This window comes from Betta splendens, chromosome 21 (assembly GCF_900634795.4).
Source record: "Betta splendens chromosome 21, fBetSpl5.4, whole genome shotgun sequence".
NCBI lineage: Eukaryota > Metazoa > Chordata > Actinopteri > Anabantiformes > Osphronemidae > Betta > Betta splendens.
The window spans coordinates 15787258-15809640 of record NC_040899.1 but is presented as its reverse complement, the minus strand read 5'-3'; the positions used below and the strand labels follow the sequence as shown (position 1 = coordinate 15809640).

Below are 22383 nucleotides of genomic sequence, written 5' to 3'. Positions count from 1 at the left end.
GTAAGATGGTAGAATTCCATAGGTTAGTTGTGTTTGTGTAACACAGGAAGTCATAAAGATAACATTAGCAAAACAACAGTCTCTTATCACATTTACCACTTGATAATGTTTATGGTTGTCCCTGATGGAGAGTGTTGTTGTCGAGGCCCTGATGCTGAATGTTATACGTCTGTTATAGACACACAGTCGGAGACACAAAGGTTCCGTTCTGCCTGCAGTCCTGCGTCAAGCCTCTGAAGTATGCTGTCGCGGTGCACGACCACAGCACAGAGTATGTGCACAGTTTCATTGGGAAGGAGCCCAGTGGCCTGCGCTTCAACAAGCTTTTCCTGAATGAAGACGGTAAGACTTATTCAGAGCTCATTAGCATATAAAGTGGGTGTGGATTTCTCAAGATGTTGTAATAGAGCTCTGAGTGTGAGAATGGAGCACAGCCCATTATTGACTCTTGGACACCAGGTAATGCCAGTAGCTCTAATCTGATTCCTAACCTTGTCGTGCCAGTCTGTGAGTATTTTGCCTGTTATCTGTCCAGACAGACGCATGTTTGTCCTGTTGTGAGAGCAGATGACACACCAGTGAGAAAGTGCTGCTGTACGAGGAGTTAGGGATCAACACCTACACACGCACATCCGAGCACCTGCCTCACTAGAAAACACACAGTTTTAGTTGTTAACACATTATTCTGAACTGGATTGGTGAAAAGTGTTGCTGCTCTGAGGCTGAATTCATACATGCTGTATTTTTTTACAACCCAACTATCTGAGTAATGCCTTGGGTGGGGCTGAGCTCTGCGTGGACATGATGTATCTGTATACATAGCTCTCATAAAACCTTCTAAATATTTACTCTCTGATCTTTGTTAACCTAGTTATTAACGTCTTGTTCTGCAGATAAGCCACACAACCCCATGGTAAATGCTGGCGCTATCGTTTGTACTTCACTGATAAAGGTAAAAGCAGTAACAGAGTTTTTTTCCCTTCACATGTGTGTTTATTGTCGTGTGTGTTTGTGTGTGTGGGGGGTCATTCCTACTATGGAGCCTGTCAATTATCTGCTTTATTCAGTAGATGAAGGCTACTATACTGATATATATTGATTGACTATCTCCTAATAACCTAAATGTGTTTAAACCTGCTAAGGAAAACTCCCAATGAGGTCAACCATAAAACTCAGTTATGTGTGTTTGTACTGATAATAATACAGACCTAAAATTCAACCACCCCAGCACACACACTGTTGTCATGAACTGCTCAAATTTACACAGCAACATCTGCTCATGAAGGTTAAATGCCTCCACTACTGAATTAGTTTGACGACAACCAAACATCAGACAGAAGCACAGGTTACCTGTGAAGTAATTGGCGGCGCTGCCTCACTGATGATTGATGAACAGTTTATGGTCACAAACGCTGCTCGCTAGTTTTCACAATGATAAAATGAACCTCTTTTTATTTTAAATACTTCAGAATTCTGGTGTTTTACTGTAGCTGTAGTTTGTTTCTTAAATTTAAATTCAACCAAGCTCACCGCTGTAAAGTTTAGTAAATGGAATTATATGTTATGGTACTGTAGCATAAATAATAATTCAAGGACATATTTATGCAGGCTAAATTCCATTCCAACAGTGAATCACCACCGGTTCTGTCCTGTTAGTTGTATTCGTCCCATTATTTTCAGTCCCCTCTTGCCGTTCTCAGCCTTGCTGTCAGCAGGTGCAGGTGGATGCTTCAAATGCTCTATGAAGCCACCGTGTGCCAACTGAGCAGCAAAAGAGTCACACGTTTCTCATGAGTAGACAAAAACAAATCTGTAATAAACTGACATTTATTTATCATTTGTGTAAATGCACTGAGGCCAGACAGCTGCTTCGTGCTGCCTGGATGCACTGCTGACGGATCTCCTTGTCTCCATTAGAGTTTGAACTTTTACTAAATGTTGAAGTGTTCCTTACAAACCTTCATTATTGTATTTGAGGAAACATACTCGTAACCTTTGATCTTTGTTATCCTAGTACTGTAACTAGACTGTATGCCAGCCTTAGAACCGTACTCCTGTGGTGCAGTAGTCTAGCCAACGCCACCCAGACATGTGCATATTAATTTTTGATGCAGCCTGAGGAAACTTGTATGTGCAGGTTGCTCCTCTGTCCCACAAAAGACCTGTGAAATGTCCTGCTGTGCTGCGTAGCTCACACTCAAAGACATCACACGATGACGATGTGTGTCTGTGTCCACATCCACCCACCACTGTCATCCGTGTCTACGTGTGTAGTTTGGTTGTTCTTAACTGAACGTTGTTCAGGCTGCCCAGTGAGCTGGCCCGGCTCTTTGCCCAAACTGTTGTTACTTGGTGCTTGAAGGCTACATGTTGCTGTTTTTGTATGTTGCATATTTTCCAGACTTAGGAACTGAGGGAAATAATGACTGCTGCTGCAGGTCAAATGACGTTGGTAATTTTTTCTTCCTTTTCCATATCTATCTCCTGGCACTCTCCCAATCCCGTGACTCCCCCCTTCTCTCTTTTTTCTCATCAGCTCAGTAGAAACCCCATTTAGTGAGTCTTTAACATCTCCATCAGTGTCACTTATTTTTTCTTCTGTTCAGTAAAGTGTAGATCTTGAAATGTACGTCAGTCTCACGTTGCCTTGTTAAATGTAAAGTTAAAACCATACAACATGTATATAGGTAAATATTCTGAATTTATAACAAATGCTACAGCACTTTAAATGTGCATGCGTGTCTTCTTTTTCTTTTGCTGTGTTTTCTTTTCGGGAATAGGCTGAATCATCATCAATCTGCTTGTGACTTGTACACTGAGCTACAAGCTGTGAATTATACCCAGAGGAAGACATTCATTTCTCCCTCCTTTCCCTCCCTCCCCACCGTGTTGGCTGCAAGGCTCATTGCACTTAAAATAAAGTACACACCAAAGACTATGGTGAAAATGCACTTAGGATTAGATTGAAAATGACAATGATACTAAAATCCATGTTTGAGACCAAATGACGAGACCTAACGCTGAGACATGTTTGTCTTATCGAGCTAAGCTGGTATTTCACATGTCTACTACTACATCTCTCTTTAACTTCCAAACAATCCCCCTTTGTAACCTATCTGCAAATCAATCTTTATATTAATACGTCGTACTTGTATAAAACTTGGCAAAACTCATTTGATTTTAATCATAACAAACCTTTATCTAATTCTCTAGTTTTCAGTTGTAATCGGTAGAATTTTCATTTTTGTGTAACTTTGTGAAGCATCCTCTGCCTCATCTTTAACAGCATATTTTTTCTTCTTTCTTCAGCAAGGTGCAAGCAATGCCGAAAAATTTGACTACGTGAGTATAAGAATTATTATGTACATACATAGTGTATGTAAAAGCTGTTATTGATCTAATTTAGGTATATTCTATGGTCAGGATCAGCTTGGATGGTATGACTGTGTTAAAGTCTGAATGTGCTGTTAGTGTTCAGGTGTGTGGGCACAGAGCAGTGCTCCTATTACTGATAGGGGTCCAGTGTGGGTGGGAGGCTGTCCTTTGGGTGAACCAGTCACTGGATTTAAAGCATGCTGGCACCACTGCTTGGGCGACAGACAGGCTGAGTGTGAAACCCTCAGCCAGTTGGCTGAGAGCACGTGCCCAGGGATGCGGTTAGGACCAGCAGCCTTGTGTACGTGCAGACATCTGTGATAGTGAGTGTGAGGGGCTGGTGATCTTGGGTTGGTAAAAATCTGTGGCTGTAGGGATGGGATTTCTGGGCCTGAAGTCATGACCTGGATTCTTTGCCACATGCTTCAGGTTTTGTTTATTCTAGCATCTGTATACAGTCGCCTTAGTCGTCACTTGATAACATTGACCTTAGTTTGGAGAGTGGAAATAAGACACAGCTATTCTATATTTAGACATACTACTCAACCGTGGGCGGCCTCTAACTCCTGCTTGTTTTTCCAGGTTGTGAACTTTCTGAAGAGGATGGCAGGAACTGAGTATGTGGGTTTCAGCAATGCCACGTAAGTCAAGTGTCATGTCTTGGCTTCCATGTTTCTAAATCTTTTGTGTGCCTTATTCGGGACTTGGGGCGTTGTTGGCTATGCTCCCAGTGACCTCTGCTTGTGACCTCTGGGCCAAGTCACAGCAGGTGTTTTTAATCGCCTCCTAACTGGCTCCACACCCTAATGCCCTTAAAAGCTAAATCTGAAACCTCCATCTGCAGCATGTCACATGCACAAGCAGCATAAACAGACCTGTCACACATTTCTCACATGGGCGTGCATGTCAACCAGGATCCTCCAGTGTCCAGCAGGTTTTATTTGAACCGATCAAAGGAGAAGGAATCACATCAAAGAGAAGCAAAGCTGGCAGCAAATGTTGACATGGAAACAGAAGATTGTGGCACCAGGAGTTCTTCCCTGTGTTTGTAATGGATTTCAGGAAGGTAGACTGTAATCAGCACCTGTGCTGTGATGTGAATGATTTATAATGACTCCACATGCACGTCCCTGGTAGAGAAACCTGCTGGGCCTCATGGCCCACTGGTCACACAGCGTGAACTCTGTACTCACATGAGAGGTGGGATGACAAACACTCATGCTGTGTGTAATGGGAGTATACTACTCTTTGTGTGACAGGTTTCAATCCGAGCGTGAGTCAGGGGACAGGAACTTCGCCATTGGATACTACTTGAAAGAAAAAAAGGTGGATACTCACGCTTCCTCTGTCTGGAGCTCATGTTTAGACTGATTTTTGATACTCTATTTAAATTACTCATTCACATTTAATGTAATGTAACAAATGATTCTCTATTTGTTTTTATTATATAAATTAGTTTTTGTGTGAAGACACTGGAATTTTCAAAAGCAGATTCTGAGTTTTTGCAGCTCATGAACCTGTAATCGTATTTAGAGACATTCTCTTTGATCAGCTGATAAATGTTCCTCTGTTTCCCTGCAGTGTTTTCCAGAGGGGACAGACATGACGTCAGTATTGGACTTTTACTTTCAGGTTAGTGTATTTATGAGACAGGTTTGTTCGTCAGCGCAGAATAACAAGGCTTTTCAATGCTTTATGTTATCAAATTAATTAGTGTCTGAGATTTTTTGAGCCCCAATATTAACTACAAGACCCTTGTTCACACTTCCAGTTCACATTTCTCCCTTAAAAGCAAGCTTAACAATAACCACAGTGACACAAATACATCATAAAAGCTGATAAGTCTCAACTCAAACAAACACTGAAGAATGTGAATATATACCTTCTGAATATGCTGTCATGACATTGTCAGATCGACTGCCACCATGATGCTGTTGTCTATAATGATGCCCCTTTCTTTCATGTGACCCTCTAGCTGTGCTCGATCGAGGTGACGTGTGAGAGCGCTAGCGTCATGGCAGCCACCCTGGCTAACGGCGGTATCTGTCCCATTACGGGTGAACGTGTGCTGAGCCCCGAGGCCGTGAGGAACACCCTGAGCCTGATGCACTCCTGCGGCATGTATGATTTCTCAGGACAGTTTGCCTTCCATGTGAGTCAATGCACACTTTCTACAAGCTCTTCTTGTCTAATTAGCTCTAACATGTTTGTAAATGTAGATTTCCTCAGTACGTTACAGCAACAGTTTCTTAAGTTACTGATTGAATTTTAACCACACAGTTTGGCTTAATAAATCATGTGGGTGCAGCAGTCATCACAAAGCCCAGAGCTGTTTCCCAGGAACCCTCAACTATGTACAGCTGTCTATTAAGAGTTTTCCCACAGGGATCAGGAAAGTTACAAATAAAGGTAAAGGTCAACCAATATTGAAGTCCTAATGATTGTTCCATATAACTGTCATCTGGTGGAACAGTGCATCTTCAGAGCCCCCACCCTGAGGGTGAGCTCAGGGGTTGTGTCACAGGAGGGTGTGTTTTATTGAAGACACATGCTGATAGCAGAGACACGCAGCGAGAAGAATGTGTGGAAACATTTTCAGCATGAATCATCCTTCATCCGTCAGTCAACTGTGACAGACAAAAAACAAATGACAGTCTTTTATTTTTGTAAATCTACTTATGACATTTGAATTTGATGACAATTATTTGTCCTTTTGCTTGAAGATGATACGCGATAGAAACTGTTTTCTAGCCTTGTTTGTTCCACACAGCTGATCTTCTCTTCTCTCAACCTGTTGCAGGTTGGTTTGCCAGCCAAGTCTGGGGTAGCAGGGGGAATCCTGCTGGTCGTGCCCAACGTGATGGGCGTTATGTGCTGGTCGCCTCCTCTCGACAAACTGGGCAACTCCGTTAGAGGGATCCAGTTCTGCACGGTGAGTAAAATCTGTGTGACAGTAGCATGACGTTGTTTATCCACATCAAGTACTGTAAATGTGTGTGTTTCCAAGCATATACATTCCTCAGGCTGTTAATGTTTAGTAACTGTCCGACAGTGTCCTTGAAGTGCCGTGTTTGTCGTACACCTGGAGCAACTGGACCTGTTTATGAGTGACGATGGTTCATTAATATTTACCTAGATGTCATATACAGATGGGGAAAACATCACACATAGATCCATGTGTTTACATTTATTTGTCCTTTGTGTCCAGGACCTTGTGGAGCTTTTTAACTTCCACAACTACGACAACCTGAGGCACTTTGCCAAGAAGCACGACCCTCGCAGAGAAGGAGGAGACCAGCGGGTAAGGACCTTGCTTCTTCTCCTCACACAGAGTAACACAGCTCCTCCTCCCAGATCAACCAGGTTCCTGTCAATAACATGTTGGCATGTGCATAAGCCAATGAAGCTCCTTGTCCCCATTTTCTCACTACCTTTAGATTCGATATGAAGGTTGCTGTCATACTGCAGGTCCTTGCTGCTAGTAGCTGGGTCCCTTCAGTGGATATGTCCACCTCTTGTGGAGTCTCCGGCACATACGATATACGATACTTTTTGACTCATTTAACAGAATAGTGTGTGTGTGTGTGTGTGTGTGTGTGTGTGTGTGTGTGTGTGTGTGTGTGTGTGTGTGTGTGTGTGTGTGTGTGTGTGTGTGTGTGTGTTTGTGAGAGCTTTCTGCTGAGGAAGTAATGTTGTCTCAGTAATGCTAGAGGTCGTTTAGCTGTTGCTCTGGTGCTTCATTCAGGGGCAGTTTATTCATTCATTCTAGAGGTGAGACCTGGACCATGGACTGTTAGAACCCTAGTTACCATATTAAGAAAACCATGTTATTGGGAATGTGAATGAGCAGTGTTACTTTTCGAACGCGATGCACACCCACAACACACTGCACATACAACCTCCCCTTTGGGACTGAGACTAATTTATTATTCGTGTCGATTGAAACAGCAACAATCCTATGGACCCATGGATTACGAGAGCCTCCAACAAGAGCTAGCTCTGAAAGCCCCTCTTTGGAAAAAGGTGTCCCCCACTGAGTCGCACCAGGACAGCTCCACCACTGTAGTCTATAGGATGGACAATGTTGGCAAGTGAAACTCAGAAGAAAAATAAAGGAGACGTGTTCGTCCCCCACATCCACTCCCAATCTTTCCAAACCTCCCACAAATACCACCATCATCTTTCCTCCACTTGCAGTATTTATATATAAATTATGAATGAGGATTATTTATTACTTGGGAAGAAAGTTACTTTGTGAATTGACTGGTAATTTAAATTTGTGATGGAAAATGAATTTGTACTTGTTTTGCTCTGAATTCCAAATGACCTCTTAGCCTCCAGCTGCTTGTTGCCTTAGCATGTGTAGGACCTGATGCACGGTCACACAGTTCTGCTCTTTTTTCATCTCCACCTTTTATTATACTGCTGTTTTGTCTACATAAGACAGAATCCCTTTAAGATGTAGCCTAAGTGGCTTGACTCTGCTCGTGCACAGCGGTGGTACAGTCAACCTTAGGACTGGTTGAGTGACTGCTTCTGTCGCTGCGGCTCTAGCCGGTCTAAGACACCACCCGAGACCAGTTGCACAAGCAAACAAAGAAGTGAGATGTCTGAAACCACACGCTGCAGGTTTTTTATGGGATCCACTGGACTTTTTTGGGCCACTGCGATGCTGTAGGGGGTTTCTGGTGTTGCCCCTCGCAGTTTGAGTGGATCAGTTCTCACTGAACCACCGGCAACTGTGTGGTTTATGGGCTTCGCTCCCAACTTCTTACTCTGCTTTACTCTGGACACAATGATACACTGGTATAAAGGTCACGAACATGATGCTAAGTGCTGCTGCCTGAAACGTGCCTGTAACTCAGAGTCAAGACATTTTATTTATATTTCTATATATTTACATTAATCTCTTGAGGTGTGACAGGGCTCCTCCTTATGGCAGATTTTATTTGATAGTACATTTCAGATGATGATGATTGTTGTGTTGCTGCCTCAGGCTGTGACTTGTTCTTCGTATGAGATGGTGAGCAGCCACCCTGACTGGGTCCTGTCAGGGGTTTTCATGTTGGTTCCCTGCCTGTAGTGCTGTGAAACATTTAGCGTGTTTCACTGTGGACTATCGAGATGTCTCCTTAATCACAACATGAAATCACCCTAAAGGCTCTGCTCACTCCTGTTCATCCACAATCATTTGTAGTTTTCTATATGCATCTAATACAAAAGTAATGCAGGAGGAGAGTTAGTAGAAAACAAGTTCTTTATGTGATGTTTATGTTATGAAATTCTGGCCCTCATTAAAAGCAGCAGGTAAATTGTAGGACACAAATAATCATAAATAAATAATTTTTTACATTTAATAACAGATTGCGTAATAATTGCACATGCTGTATTTTGCCAGCAGTATATTAATCTGCATTTGATTCTCATTTTACAACTGTAGTTTTTCTATTTCTTTCGATGAGAAACTAAAACTGCAGTTTTAGTTAATATGATCAAACTGCGTATTCAATCAAAGTATGTGTGACGTGAGCGAGTGTCAGACGTTAATGCAGTATGATTCCAGTATTGTTCTTGAGATCCCAAAGTGTTACTGTTCCATGAAGGTTCTACATGTTTGTTTTCATTTACATGCAGTGAATTACTGCATGTAAATACGTAGGTATTTACATATGTCATTAAATATGTAGGTACGTCATTTAAAGCCTCTGTCATTCGCACGTGTATACAAAAACAAAAAACACTTTTCCACAGGAAGATCAGCGATGGCTCACTTTACATTGGCTGCAGTGTGGCCAAAGGGTTGTAACAGGTTGTTTATCTTGATAGTTCATCATTCCCAGTTTGATGCAGGAAACGTGAGCGGAGCAGCATCACTACATTTAAAATCAGGTCTTAGTGTGAGCTGATGCTGGTGTAGTCCTCCTCTCTTGCTGGATTCATATGATTCCCCGAACAAAGAGGTGAGCTCACAAACGCAGGCTGCATCACTCCGGTTGTCTCAAGTGGGAGCGTTGGGATCTAGGGCCTCATCTCAGGCATCAGCATCACTGCGTTTTCCTCGTGTCTAGGCCCTATTTGCTGCTTCTGAGTTGTTTAGCCTTGTGACCCTGCACCCGAGTTGTTATTAAAGGCCTATGAACTGTATTACTTGAAGTTTGCTCTCATTCATCACACTGAATATTAATGTGTGTAATCATAATAGACGGCTCCTGAATGCAGGTTCATGTATTTCCACTGAGATCTTGTAACTGATCCCACTCATGTATGTGACTTTTTCTGTCTCATTTTCCATGTTGTATTCGTATTTGTGATGTCTGATATAATAAAAGTCTCCTTAGTCACAGACATCATGTGATTTAGCTTCACTGAATTCCTTTGACATGCTTTCATATAAACGTCTGTCACTCCCATTTGCTGACCTTGGAACTGTAGGGTTTTCCAATGTTTAATATCAGTAATATCATCAATTAATTAATATTCATAATATTATATGATAGAATAGAATAATTAATATGATCAATTTCAGTTTTTAAGTATCTCTTCTTAGGAAAGAATTTAGGATATTATTGGTCAAAAAGAATGAGAAAAAATACATTAAAATGTTTGGAAAGGTTTTCATATTTTAAGCATACTATCCAAAAAGGCAAGACTCCCGGAGTAGATGAGACTGTACAGTTCCATGGTCAATTGCGTTTTTTATTTTTATTTTTTTATTTACATGGTTGTAACTCATAAACTGTCCTGTCTGCTCAGAGGAGGAGACGCCACTAAGATATCACCTGGTCTTCTTCCATTTCTAAAATACTAGTGTGTCGAGTTTTATGTTTGACTTGCAGACATGACAGTTAAGTGATTTATGTTGCCTTCATGTTCCATGTGTAAAATCCAATAAAATCCTGTTGTGAAACATCTTCTGCCCTCGCAACTGTTCTTTAATGGCAGCGACCAGCTCCTCGTAGAGAGTATTCATTGAACTCTCCCTCCCTGGCCGATCTGAGGCGTTTTGCTTGTATGGTATGACGTGTTGTCCACAGCTCCCTGTGGGCGATAGCAGCGAAGGTTTCTTTTAAATACAGATTGCATTAAATCAACAATTTTTAAAAGTTTAAAATGAAAATAAAAAGTAAAATAGGAAGTATTAACTTTAAAATACTTTTTTTAGCTAAACCAAACATGAACTTTGCTTCTTCAGATGTGTGTAAGACTGTTTTTTGTGAATTCAAGTAATGTTTTTTACTGGTTTTTGCTGTTGTTACTGACTAACCAGCTGCTGCTGGGAGCTTCATTGGTTCCTTCGTTTGCTTCATTCTGTGCTTTTTTTTGTGATGATCATCTGATTATTCAACATGGTCTGGTCAGTTCAAGTTTTCACTTAATGAGACGGACAGTACTGTATCTAATAATATACATGTCAACATTGTACAACAGGATCAGCTGTCTTCACAGGATTTGTTCCATGTAACCATAACGTATGTGGTTCCCTGAAGTGTCGTGATGGGATCTGTTAAGTCACTGGTTCAGTGTTGTCAGTAGTGTAATACAACAGGTTTCTGTTGTCTCAACTCTGCATTTTGCTTATAGGAAGATTAGCTCCTGTTGGCCGGTAAGTCCTGGTTGATGCGACGGTTCATAGCTTGAATAACAGAATAGTTTGCATAGCTTTTGTAATTGTCTAGATGTAGCTTTGTGTCCAGTGAGCTGATAACAGTAGATACAGAAACGTTTCCTACTAATCCTCTAGTCTGATTGTACCTGCTGGTGTTTATGTTGATGGTAGAGATTCTGCAGGGAACCTGTGGTGCTTCTGTAAATGTCCTCTGTGTCTGTGTCCACAGGTCAAATCTGTTGTCAACCTGTTGTTTGCTGCCTACACAGGAGACGTCTCGGCACTGAGGAGGTAACGGGTCACACGCTTATGAAGGTGTATAATGATGAAGCATAGTTACACGGAGCCAAAGACATCATGGATCACATGCTCACTGATTGAAACCTTCTGTTTCTTCGTAGGTTTGCTCTGTCATCCATGGACATGGAGCAGAGAGACTATGACTCTAGAACAGCTCTGCACGTGGCAGCAGCTGAAGGTAATGCGCACAAACCACTATCATGCTGATGATGTCAGATGTACGTGGACACTGCCACTATAACAGTATAATAGTACAAGAATGGACCCAGGCTTAACCCAAACATCAGCAGCATCATCTGCAGGATGTGCAGTGGGCCCCATTAAATAATCATAATCTGAAAGGAAGATAAAAATAAAAATCGAATCATTGGGTTGGAAAAAGAACCAAACACTAGGTCAAGTGACTAAACCCACGCAGGTGGAACTAAGCACCTCGTCACTGGCACAAGGGTTGTTTGACGCTGAATTGTGATCAGTGGTGCAACTGAACACAAATGAGTCCAGATGTAACCAATGGCAAAGTGAATCCATCATATCACGTAGAGCTTCCTAGATGTATGTTGTGCAGTTTAGAGTTAGGGAAACCCTTGGGAGGAAGGTTTATTTTCCACGGTGATTATGATCCAATGACCACATCAGCGTCTGAGGTCTTTGTTTGGGCTGAACAGAACAAAGCTCTGAGGTAAATTTAGAATGACAGTCACCATCGCATTAACTAAACAAAAGGGACCAATAGAGAAATGCAGTAATTTACGAATTGAACGTGTTTGGTCATTTCTTTGACATGTATCTTTCACATATACTGATAAATACATGTCTGGTTTTAAAGGGGAGGGTTCTGTAGGTGACTTGTAGTGGTACATGTACTGTATGTGAAGGGAAGCCATGTGCTGTGATTTCAGGACACACAGAAGTCGTCCGCTTCCTGCTGGAGGCCTGCAACGTGAGCCCACAGCCCAAAGACAGGTGAGTGTTTAACGACTGGATCCCTTCAAAGCAGGTCATCAGTTTCTTCTTCTCAAGGCTCTGACCCATATGTGGAAACAGTGGGAAACAGTTGCATTGTTGACACAACTGTAATAATTCTATCCTTATTTGTTTTGGCACAGATGGGGGAACACCCCGATGGATGAGGCGGTGCACTTTGGCCACCACGAGGTCGCCACCATCCTGCAACAGTACCAAGAGAAAAACGTCCCACCTGCCGGGGCGGATGCTGGTGGGGCTGACACCAAGCCGAGCACAGACAAGAGCCTGGACAGCCTGCTCTAGCTGCTCCAGCCTCTGGTCCACCCTGTTTGTAGGTCTGAATTATTCATTAGCTTCTCTCTGGTGTCATCAGGTGCCCTTGGTTGTCTGACTTCTATACTCTGATGTGACGTGTATGAGAGTCCTCACATATCAGGACCGTTCAAACAGACAAAATCTAAGTATCTGTATATTACACATTTAATCTGCTGAAACTGTAAAACATCTGTTCAGTTCCTGTTCCGGTATATGGCGTGTTATTCAGGTCTAAGTATGTTCTGGATTTGCGTAGGTGACAAGTGATTGGTGATCTCTCCCAGCAGCATGAACGTGTTGACATCTGAGCAGGGTTAAGGAACTGTTACAGCGGCAACACTTGCAATACAGACAGTTTATTTATTTCGGAAAAAGAGTTTTTGCACGTCATCCTTTTTTTCCATTTTTAAATGGCAGTAATGTGTGGTGTTGGTGGGACGCTGGTGACCCGCCTCCATCCATCCATCGCTCCCAGCCAAGTAACAAATGTCATCCTAGAGACGGACACTATTCACTTTGCACAGCATATGTGGGACATTGGTTTTATTCCACAGAATGTCTGACGTTTAGCACCAGCAGGAGAGCGTGGGCCGCGCTTGTTTTCAGTCCAAGTGGTCTCTAAGCAGCAGTTCTTCGACTGACGTTCCTACGATTTACATTCCAGCCAAATCCAACCCAAAGCAAGAACCTCCATGAATGTAGAAGGTGAAGGTGTCGCCCTGCGCCGCATTAGTGCTTCTGTTTAGCTCAATGAATGTACACGGGGCTGAATAAGCAATACAGCGTCACACAGCTTTACTCTACATGACTAAAGCCATGTTCTCTTACGGTTAGTAGTAAAAAAAAAAAGGTTTACCCGTTTACCCAGCAAACAGTTCAAAAGAATTACTTTTACTTTGGTATTTTGCTTTGCTATCATTTAATTTGTCTCTATTACAAAGAAAACCCCTTTGAAGGGATTTGCATCATATTTGATACAGAAACAATTTCCCTGAATTGATTTATATTTTCAAAATTTGTTTACACAAATTTGACACAATTTGATTTTGCATTACAATTACATACGCCCAATGTTTTAAATGTGATTAATAACATAAAAAAAGAACACATTGCAAAACACATGTTAAGAAAATTCAATAAACATCTCATTTTCAACTAAATGGATTTTTTTTGGATGGTGTGTCTGGCTTCACACAGTTAGTTTAGATCTAGGTGTTTTCGGCTCATGATGTTTCCCTCATCTTAGCTTACGGTGACAGTACCATCATCACCAGCTTCCTTTTATAAGTATTAAAGGTAGACTCAAGTTCACTAATATATTTAATGTTTCTCGTCCAGTGTTTGACAAAGTTACTCTGTTTACTGTGTAGCTGTTTATAGAATAAATCAAAGTGCTGAACTTCAGCTCATTCAAACCATATTTTAGCTTTGACTTCCTGGTGAATTCTTATTCGTATCATAGTTTGCTGTTGACTGTGGTGCAGTCTATTGACGCAGGAGCTCAGTGCAGATTCTAGACAACTGGAAACATGCAGCTGACGTGATCAATGAATGTGTCTGTAGAACCCAAACTATAATTAGACGTTTAGTACTGTATGAGGTGGATGTTATTTCCTCTGGCACTGGAATCTTTATTTTAATAAACAAAAGAACTAAGAACAATCCCAGTGTGTTGGTTGTGTCTGTGTGTGGATGCATGTGTGTTTATGTGTGTAGCTCTGGATGTCAATGGACCACATTAAAAATACTGATCTGGAGCACACTACATGTTACACTACATAAACACAGATACACTGTCCAACAAGCTGCACACTCAGCTGCTAGTTTGAAACAAAGGAAGCGAAGTGAGGTGAACGAAGGCACAAACGAACTACGTGAGATGGATGCAGGTCCAACACACTGTAGGTATAATAGCTAATGTGTATAAGAGCACATCAGACAACATGACACATTCTATTTATCGCAGGATAAACACAGCAGATATTTTTGTCTTGTACTGTATGCGTTGGATTTCATTATACTGCATTCAAATAACAAGTTAACAAAGGCCTTATATTTTTTCCCATCACAACTCACCTTCACACAAAGTTGTGCATTATTTGAGAACATTTATACTTTTTAATTTAGCCACTGCTTTGTTTCCCGTCTCCTCATACTGTAGCGTGGCCAGAAGTCAGGGCGGCGCAGGTAGAGTAAGAATATCTGAGATCATCTCCTCAAACCACTGTTCAAGCTCCATCTACAAGCAAAAATAAAATGTAAATTAAACACACAATTACTGAAAACAGTGAGTTGTCTTTTCATAAACAGTCACTAAGTTTGAATCCACAGTCAACTGGCAGAAAAGAAGGACTGATGGATGTAAAACTGTCTGAGCACAAGTTGTCACATACAGTAAGCTAACCATGAGCCTGTAGAGCAGATACTAATATTGCACAAAAACATCTTGACATGTAACTCACACGACTATGTAGTTAGTGACACTCATTCCATTTTATTTAGACGTAACTTCACGTAAACAGTCCTTTTACGTTTCAACGCCTGAATGTAAAATCTCAAACTCACAGTTTCTGGTTCTGCATTCATTTCCATGGTTGGAGAGTGAGGTGTTAATGGAAGACTGTGGAGGAAATGTATTGGTCACAAACTATAAATGTAAGGATTTCCTCCATGTAGTATTGTATTGTCTCACTCACAGTGAGACGTGAACAGGTCTCCTGTCAACATATCCACTTCCACCCTGTTTAGGCGTCTGCAAATCTGCAACCAGATGATCACAGGTCAATGCAAGAACAAATAATAGATGTGATACAAACTAAACTGGACAATGTCTGGTTCTTTGAAATGATGAATCAACTCATTGTCATGGTTCAGCTACAAATGAAACAATTTGAGAAACATTTATCAATGTGGGTCTGCAAGAATCTGTCTGTGCTGGAACAACTGACTGGCAGAAGCAACAGGAATCATTACCAGAGCTGTAGTAGCGTCCGAAGGCCACGTCTTTGGGGATGTCAGGGTAGAGGAAGACCAAAGGCTTCCTGAACTTGGAGCCCACACTATAGCTGCAGAGAACGTCCGGCAGAGACATGAACTCCAGCTCCTTCTTGGTGTAGGGCTCCACTGCATGCACATGGGCCTCTACAGGGGAGCATCAGTTATCAGAGGTGTAGACACCTCCAGAGCTGAAATCCTAAGAACTGCCTGAGCACATACCGCCGTTGGAGTGCTTCACCCAGCTGAAGCTGATGGCTCCCTCCTTGCTGCTCTCGCTAAAGCGGAGCAGGAATGTTCCGGTGCATTTTTCCTGCAGCAGGACTCGTGTTCTCTCCCGACTCACAAAGCCCATGATGTGGCTGCAAACGCACAAAGGTAACAAGAGGAGAGCGACTAACTGAGCAGCGATGGTGGTGACTGAGCAACAGGTGAATGCCTCCTAAATTAAGTCCTGATCATTTGTACTATATACATATATGACACACTTCTGTCTTACCCTTCACGCCAGAGATCCACCAGATACTTTCTGATCAAATCCAGGATTCCATCGATCCAAATCCAGGCGCTCTCGTTCTGATGGACATCAGTGCACACATTCAAACAGTGCTACAGGCTGGAAAAACAGTGGAAACGAATCCAGCTCTTCACTCACCTTGAAGAAATTGCTCCAATAAACAAGACCCTCAGGATCAACTGTGAAGAGAGCAACAGCTCCAGTAAGTAAGATAACTGGTGAAAGCAGCTTTGGCTGCAAACGGACGTGTAAAACTCTGAAAATAGATCCAGGACAGCAAATATACAGAATGCCAACGGCCACCGGTGCCATCCTCCTCTGTCTGTATAGGTTGACCTTCATCCGCACAATAACAAGTACTGTATAATAAAACTTTAGCTAGTAATTAGATGTGAGTGTGTGTAGATGTGGACATCCTGCTCTGAGCCTTCTTGTACACAGCTGAAGAGTTATTTTTCCAGTCCAGTTTATTGTCCAAGTACACTCCCAGGTATTTGTACTCTGTCGCCACCTCCACTTCTTCCTTTTTAATAGTGAGAGGGGTGACAGCACTCCCAGATTTCCTAAGGTCTATCACCAGCTCCTTAGTTTTACTTAAGTTCAGTTGTAGGTGGTTCTGTCCACACCAGTACACAAAGCTGTCCACCACTCCCTGATACAGTGTGACGTCACCACCCTGGAGTCATCAGAGAACTTCTGGAGATGACAGGACTCTGAGTTGTACACACACACACACACACACACACACACACACACACTCACACACTATTCTGTTGAATGAGTCAAAAAGTATCGTATGTGCCGGAGACTCCACAAGAGGTGGACATAGTGGACAAATCCACTGAAGGGACCCAGCTACTAGCAGCAAGGACCTGCAGTATGACAGCAACACACACACACACACACACACACACACACACACACACACACACACACACACACACACACACACACACACACACACACACACACACACTCTAGGTGCAGCCTTCAATACTATTCACAAACCTATACGTGTCAGTGGGGCACAAAAGGCTAGTTTACGCTACTTTATACAGCATTATAGCCTGTTTTTATTATTAACGCATTCATTGCAGAGGCCAGTTCTGAGTGGATTCACTGGAGCAGTCACATTGTACAACTGTCCACTGCAGCAAAGTCATGACTCTAGTACCAGTCTCTATTTGCAAATCAAACTGTTACTTTAATTTAGATTGATTGATATATATTTATAAATAAGAGGAGACACAGATCATTTGTGTGTGTGTGTGGCAGCCAAACAGTTACCTCCAACTTTGTCTCTTAGCATGAGCAGCTGGTTTTCATCAAGTCCGCGTTGGCCTGCAGCCAAAAACTGCCAGCTCAGGACCTGTGACAGCTGCTGCCAGCTGAGTGGAGGGGGGTTGGAAAACAGCGACAGGTTCTGTAGGAAGACATGGATTCAAGTTTGAATTGCAACCACTCAAAACGGGCTGCACGGCGATTAGTCAGCATTAGCATTTACCCATGGTTCACTGGGAGACAGCATGTTCCACCACATCACAGAGGCCCAGGCACTGCACACCTGACTTGAACTGGAGATGACAACGACAGGCAGGGAGCTGACCTGGAGCAGCACGAGAGGAGTCTGAGGTGAAGTCTAGAGCCATAGAACCACTGGATGAACGTCACTCACCTGAATGTTACACTCCAGTCCTGCAATCTGGAACGTGGTCACAAACGTAACGAGGTGAAGCTCCTCACAGACTCCCACGTGACTTTGCTGCAGCAGAGAGAGGATCACTTACTGTACTGTTACAGTATGTACTAAATGTAGTGATGTGCCACAATGTGGCCAAGTCCTAAACTAAACGGACACTAACTGGCTTTTATTCTGAAAAATCTTAATGTTAGCTGTCCATATTTTAGACCAGAATTAAGCTTTTAAAATGTAAGTAGGGCCTCTGGACGTTTCTCTTCAATAGAATCACCAATTCAACCAAATCAGAGCGGTGTTCTACCACCAGGGGGCGCTACAGGTCAGGGTTATGATTTACTAGGAGAACACAGTTGTGAACAGTGTCACAGAATAAGCTGGTTAAGATTAGTCCAATAATTTACCAACAGCTGCCATTAATGACCACATACATTTGTGTTAGATATTTCTCATTCATATTTAATAAAACTATTTTTTTACCTCATTTGGGGCCTTGGTTTTCCGTTTGATGTCCTTGAGCAGGTGGACAAAAAATCCAGTATTATTTACTGATTGATTCGAGTGATGTGCATTAAATGACACAAAGACAAGGGTTGCATACCATATATGCAAATTCTGCTGCAAGGCCTCCACCAGGAGAGTCCACATCCAACCTCTTACTGTTGTCACGGACGAAATTGAACTGGCGAAACCTACAGCATGAAGCCAAACGGAGTCTGGGGGTAAAGGCTAATTATTTCCTCCTTGAAAGTGCACATTTTCAGACTGTTCTTCATACTGTACCTACCCTTTCACTGCAGCTTCAACATCCCTTTATTGCAGGAGAGAAGATTCATATAAAGCCTTTTAGAAAATGAATACAGCAAACGAAAGATTTTTTGCCCAAGCAGATCACGCGGCCTTTCTACGACTTACTTGTCAAACACGGGTGTGACTTTGAGAAGGTCTTTGAACTCCGGGAGGTTTATTAAGAACCTGAGGAAGAGAATAATACACCTAATTGATCGTGGCTCTATTCAGTCTTTACTGTTGTCACCTGCATCTGTGCATTTCAATACTCTGACTCCCTAACAATAAACTAGAACACTGCATGAGATGAACGGACTGTAAAGCTGTACCTAATAAAGCGGCCAGTGTGCATTCGTTCAGTTATCTCTGAAGTCTTACCTCACTGTCGCTGTGAATCGCACGCCGGCTTTCAGTATCAGAGGCCGCTGTAGTAAACTGGACATGACGGGTTGTTTCTCAACCACTAGAGCACTGAGACACACAATCACAAAGAGAGATTTTAAATCAATGTACATTATAAACGTTGCTGTCAACTGTCAATCTCACTTTGTAAGGAGTTTCATGACCAAGGACTGTGCACATGTGTCAATGGCCTCAGATGAATTGGAGACATCAGAATTGTTGTACTTCTTGTCCTGGTCTTGCATCTTCTGCACTTGTTGGCGTACGTGTAGCAGCACCTCCGCCACAGTCGTGAACCTGCTCACAGGACACAGACAAACACAGGTCACAGCCCAGCATGACCCTCAGACGCCAGTCTGAAGCCTGGAACAGGTTCCACTTATAATCAGTTAATTAGTGCTACTGTGTTATAGTATGCAGGAGCTGAGCAGCCAGCAAGCACCAAGACCTTTAGGAAATTAAAAGCCGTGAACGCTCTCTCACCACTTCTGGAGGTGGTCCAAGCTTGTGTCAGCTGGACAACCGATGCAGGACATCTGCTGCCGTCGCTTCCACTCAGGCAGCTCCACGCCAACGAGAACCGTCACAACGTGCGCCACTTGGTTTAAGATGTTCATGACCTTCTGCAGAACCACCTGCAGATGGAACAACACAATGTGGGCACATCCCATTCAGCCCAGCAGTGAAGGTCCTGAGCATGTACAACCACTAGATCAGTAACTGGACTGACTTGTATCCAGACTGTGACACCAGTGTGTCTTAGTAGGGTCTGATTAAAGCAATCACAGCTCGCCACAGATGCAGGTACCTGCTTTGTCTGGATGATGAAGTTGGTGTGTTTGAGACATTCCTCGTTCAGAGCCTGAGACTGTGAAGGTCCCGTGTGCTGCTGCACTGTTATGATAAACGAGGCACAAAGTGAAGGAGGTCCAGCTAAAGGTAGCATGTGTTTATGCGCCTGCCCTGGACCATACCTTTGTCCAGCCAGGTCTTCTGTATGTAGTCCAGGTTTTCATACAGAACCTCCAAGGTCTTATTTTCCTTCTTCAATTCCTGTAAAATAGTCACACAGTATTTAAAGAGCAGGGTGAATGTCAGGTACAAATAAAAACCAAAAGGTGCAAGGAGATTACCATAATCTGTCTTTTCAGGTCACTGACTGTGTTGTCCAGCTTGCTCCAGTTATTCTCCACAGATGGACTGACACAAGGCTGAGAATGATACATACCGATGTCAGAGAATTAGAAAAGAAGACGCATTGTCCTGGATGCAGCATGAGTTTGATCTTTAACACCTGTGGCTCAGAGGTTAAAGCCAGGACTTTCTTCTCCTCTTTGAGACATTCAGACAGGACTACAGCCAGTCGCTGCGGCTCGTTGCTGAAGTGTTTCTAAGTCAGAAATATGAAACAAGGCCAGTTCTAAGCAAAGCAGCAGAGGCTCAATCAACACAAAGCAGCACATCTCCCCTACCAGCAGGTAGTCCTGCATCCCCGGGAAGTCAGGTGCCTGCAAAACGTTGTTCTCCTGGACAGAACATTTCTGCTCATCCAGATACAGCATCAACGCATAGAAGCAAGCGTTGGCTTTACATTCATCCACAGCGGCAGAATCCCTGGAGGAACACAAAAGGTACAACGTTTGTATCTCATTCACATCTCAGAAATAGCTAAAGTGACGCCAGCAGCTGAACTGTGACCGGCCATACCAGTCCTGGCTCTCTATGTAGCAGCACAGCGAATGGCGGATGTGTCTGGGGAACGTGGTCTCGTACAGGTGGCTTAGGTGACCCCGCACTAAGTTCAGCCTCAGCAGCTCCTGCCACTGGGACATCTACAACACAGAGGATGCAGCCTGTCAACATCCACCACTGCCCCGCCATTCATGCTAACACATGCTTACACCAACAGGGGCTGGAACCCCCCTACGTCCGTGTCCAACAACAAGCAACTGAACCCAACTCTTCTGCATTATAGATAATAAAGCTGTAATAACTGTAATGACAATTTAGTGGCTGTAATTCAGCACTTGCGTCTTAGTTTACGCACACATGCAGTTAAACATTGCTGACTCACCGTTACAAAGCATAAAGTCGCTTCTTCTTCAGACGTGACGTACTGTACCTTGTCCTGGTTATGGAGTGTCGTCCTGAAGGGACTTCCGTCCTGAAGAAGAGTAGAACGAGGAGGGTGTGTGTGTTTATAGGCCGCCCCTCCCCCGCATCACGTGATTCTCCAGAAACGCTGCGCCCTTCGTCGTCAAGGCAGCAGCTGTGCGGGCTTCTTCCGCCTGGACTTCCACAATAAAAATTCTATTGTTTCGCCACCGGGTGCCTTTCCTGCCAATTGCCAGTAGCCCCCCACACAGGCACCTTACAGCGTCAACGGAAAAGCTGAGAAATTGCAACACTTTAAAATTTGAATTCATGTCAGAGTTGAGCATTGTATTAAATTTATTTATCAGAGACAAGCATAAGAACAGCAGCTCACGCTGCCACAGCTATGGGGTGCCAAATGTAAAAGTAGCACCTATAACTAGTTTTCTCACATTTAACTAAATGACACAACATGTTTTCTCACATTTAGATAAATGTGCAAAAGTCTAAATGTAAATGTTAAATATAAATGTAAATGTTAAATATAAATGTAAATGTTAAATGTTAAATCTAAATGTTAAATGTTAAATGTAAATGTTAAATGTAAATGTTAAATGTATATATATATTGGGTTGAATTGTATGGGGTGCCAAATGTAAAAGGAGCACCTATAACTAGTTTTCTCACATTTAACTAAATGACACAACATGTTTTCTCACATTTAGTTAAATGTGCAAAAGTCTAAATGTAAATGTTAAATGTTGAATGTAAATGTTAAATGTAAATGTTAAATGTAAATGTTAAATGTAAATGTTAAATGCTAAATGTTAAATGTAAATGTTAAATTTTAAATGTAAATGTAAATGTTAAATGTTAAATGTAAATGTTAAATGTTAAATGTTAAATGTTAAATGTAAATGTTAAATGTTGGCCGAGTGTAAAACTGAATATTCATGAATGGGCAAGTAGACTCCATCCCTACCCTCAAACAGCGCTGGTCTCAGATCAGAGACGCGAACTCAATCAACTCAAACAGTGCGCGCAAACCCCGCCCATATCTGATCTGGAAACTTTTGTTTTTAGCCTGGACATAACTTCGGCTAGCTAGTATAGTTAGCCAACTAATTCTCCACCGGCGCCACAGAAATATTCTTTTTAAACCTACTTGACTCCTCATTAATGGTGTTTACGACAGAACGGCAGTTTGAAGCGGAGCCTCAGCCCGCACACCTGCCGTTACAGCCCGTTCAATCTCCCCCAACGGGAGGGAGTCGGAGCTGGCGGCCATGATGGCTTCGACTTCAGGCTTCTCTCCAGTATTTTCGT

General features: G+C 42.6%; 2 protein-coding genes across 6 annotated transcripts in view; one reads left to right on the top strand and one right to left on the bottom strand.

Annotated features, from left to right (window-relative positions):
• The window catches only part of glsb (glutaminase b), a 20530-nt gene extending 6303 nt beyond the window's left edge, over positions 1-14227 (top strand). Inside the window, exons 6-18 of one of the 3 annotated variants that reach the window (XM_029135885.3) lie at positions 179-342; positions 894-952; positions 3310-3342; positions 3958-4016; positions 4635-4701; positions 4957-5007; positions 5351-5527; positions 6176-6307; positions 6584-6676; positions 11211-11272; positions 11383-11459; positions 12184-12247; positions 12391-14227. In XM_029135885.3, the coding sequence (XP_028991718.1) occupies positions 179-342; positions 894-952; positions 3310-3342; positions 3958-4016; positions 4635-4701; positions 4957-5007; positions 5351-5527; positions 6176-6307; positions 6584-6676; positions 11211-11272; positions 11383-11459; positions 12184-12247; positions 12391-12553 (1201 nt within the window). In that variant the 3' untranslated portion in view covers positions 12554-14227. The other 2 variants (XM_029135887.3, XM_029135886.3) reach the window with 2 other exon arrangements.
• On the bottom strand, positions 12906-22383 carry LOC114846801 (signal transducer and activator of transcription 1-alpha/beta-like). 3 transcript variants are annotated; one of them, XM_055504788.1, is made up of 25 exons: positions 22223-22383; positions 21038-21354; positions 20671-20795; positions 20436-20577; positions 20258-20353; positions 20097-20174; positions 19938-20016; positions 19772-19857; positions 19447-19598; positions 19108-19260; positions 18940-19032; positions 18688-18747; positions 18560-18583; positions 18374-18488; positions 18253-18285; positions 17752-17838; positions 17581-17682; positions 17364-17499; positions 16215-16255; positions 16059-16135; positions 15782-15921; positions 15539-15706; positions 15262-15325; positions 15131-15185; positions 12906-14804 (listed from the first exon to the last, which is right to left on the bottom strand). In XM_055504788.1, exons 3-25 carry the CDS (start codon positions 20793-20795, stop codon positions 14739-14741), a joined length of 2172 nt encoding a protein of 723 aa, XP_055360763.1. In that variant the 5' UTR covers positions 21038-21354; positions 22223-22383; the 3' UTR covers positions 12906-14738. The 3 variants fall into 3 exon arrangements, with proteins under 3 accessions (XP_055360763.1, XP_055360764.1, XP_028991716.1); XM_055504789.1 differs by lacking the exon at positions 22223-22383 and having other exon boundaries at positions 21086-21329; XM_029135883.3 differs by lacking the exon at positions 22223-22383 and having other exon boundaries at positions 18374-18464; positions 21038-21327.

Bases quoted from the DNA above. Each gene is read 5' to 3' on its own strand.
- LOC114846801 (XM_055504788.1), bottom strand. From the start codon at position 20,795: ATGTCCCAGTGGCAGGAGCTGCTGAGGCTGAACTTAGTGCGGGGTCAC. The intron at 19,261-19,446 runs GTGAGAGAGCGT...TCCTGTGAGCAG, and splicing joins TTGGACCACCTCCAGAAGTG to GTTCACGACTGTGGCGGAGG. The intron at 17,683-17,751 runs GTGAGTGACGTT...GTGCTGCTCCAG, and splicing joins GACTGGAGTGTAACATTCAG to GTCAGCTCCCTGCCTGTCGT.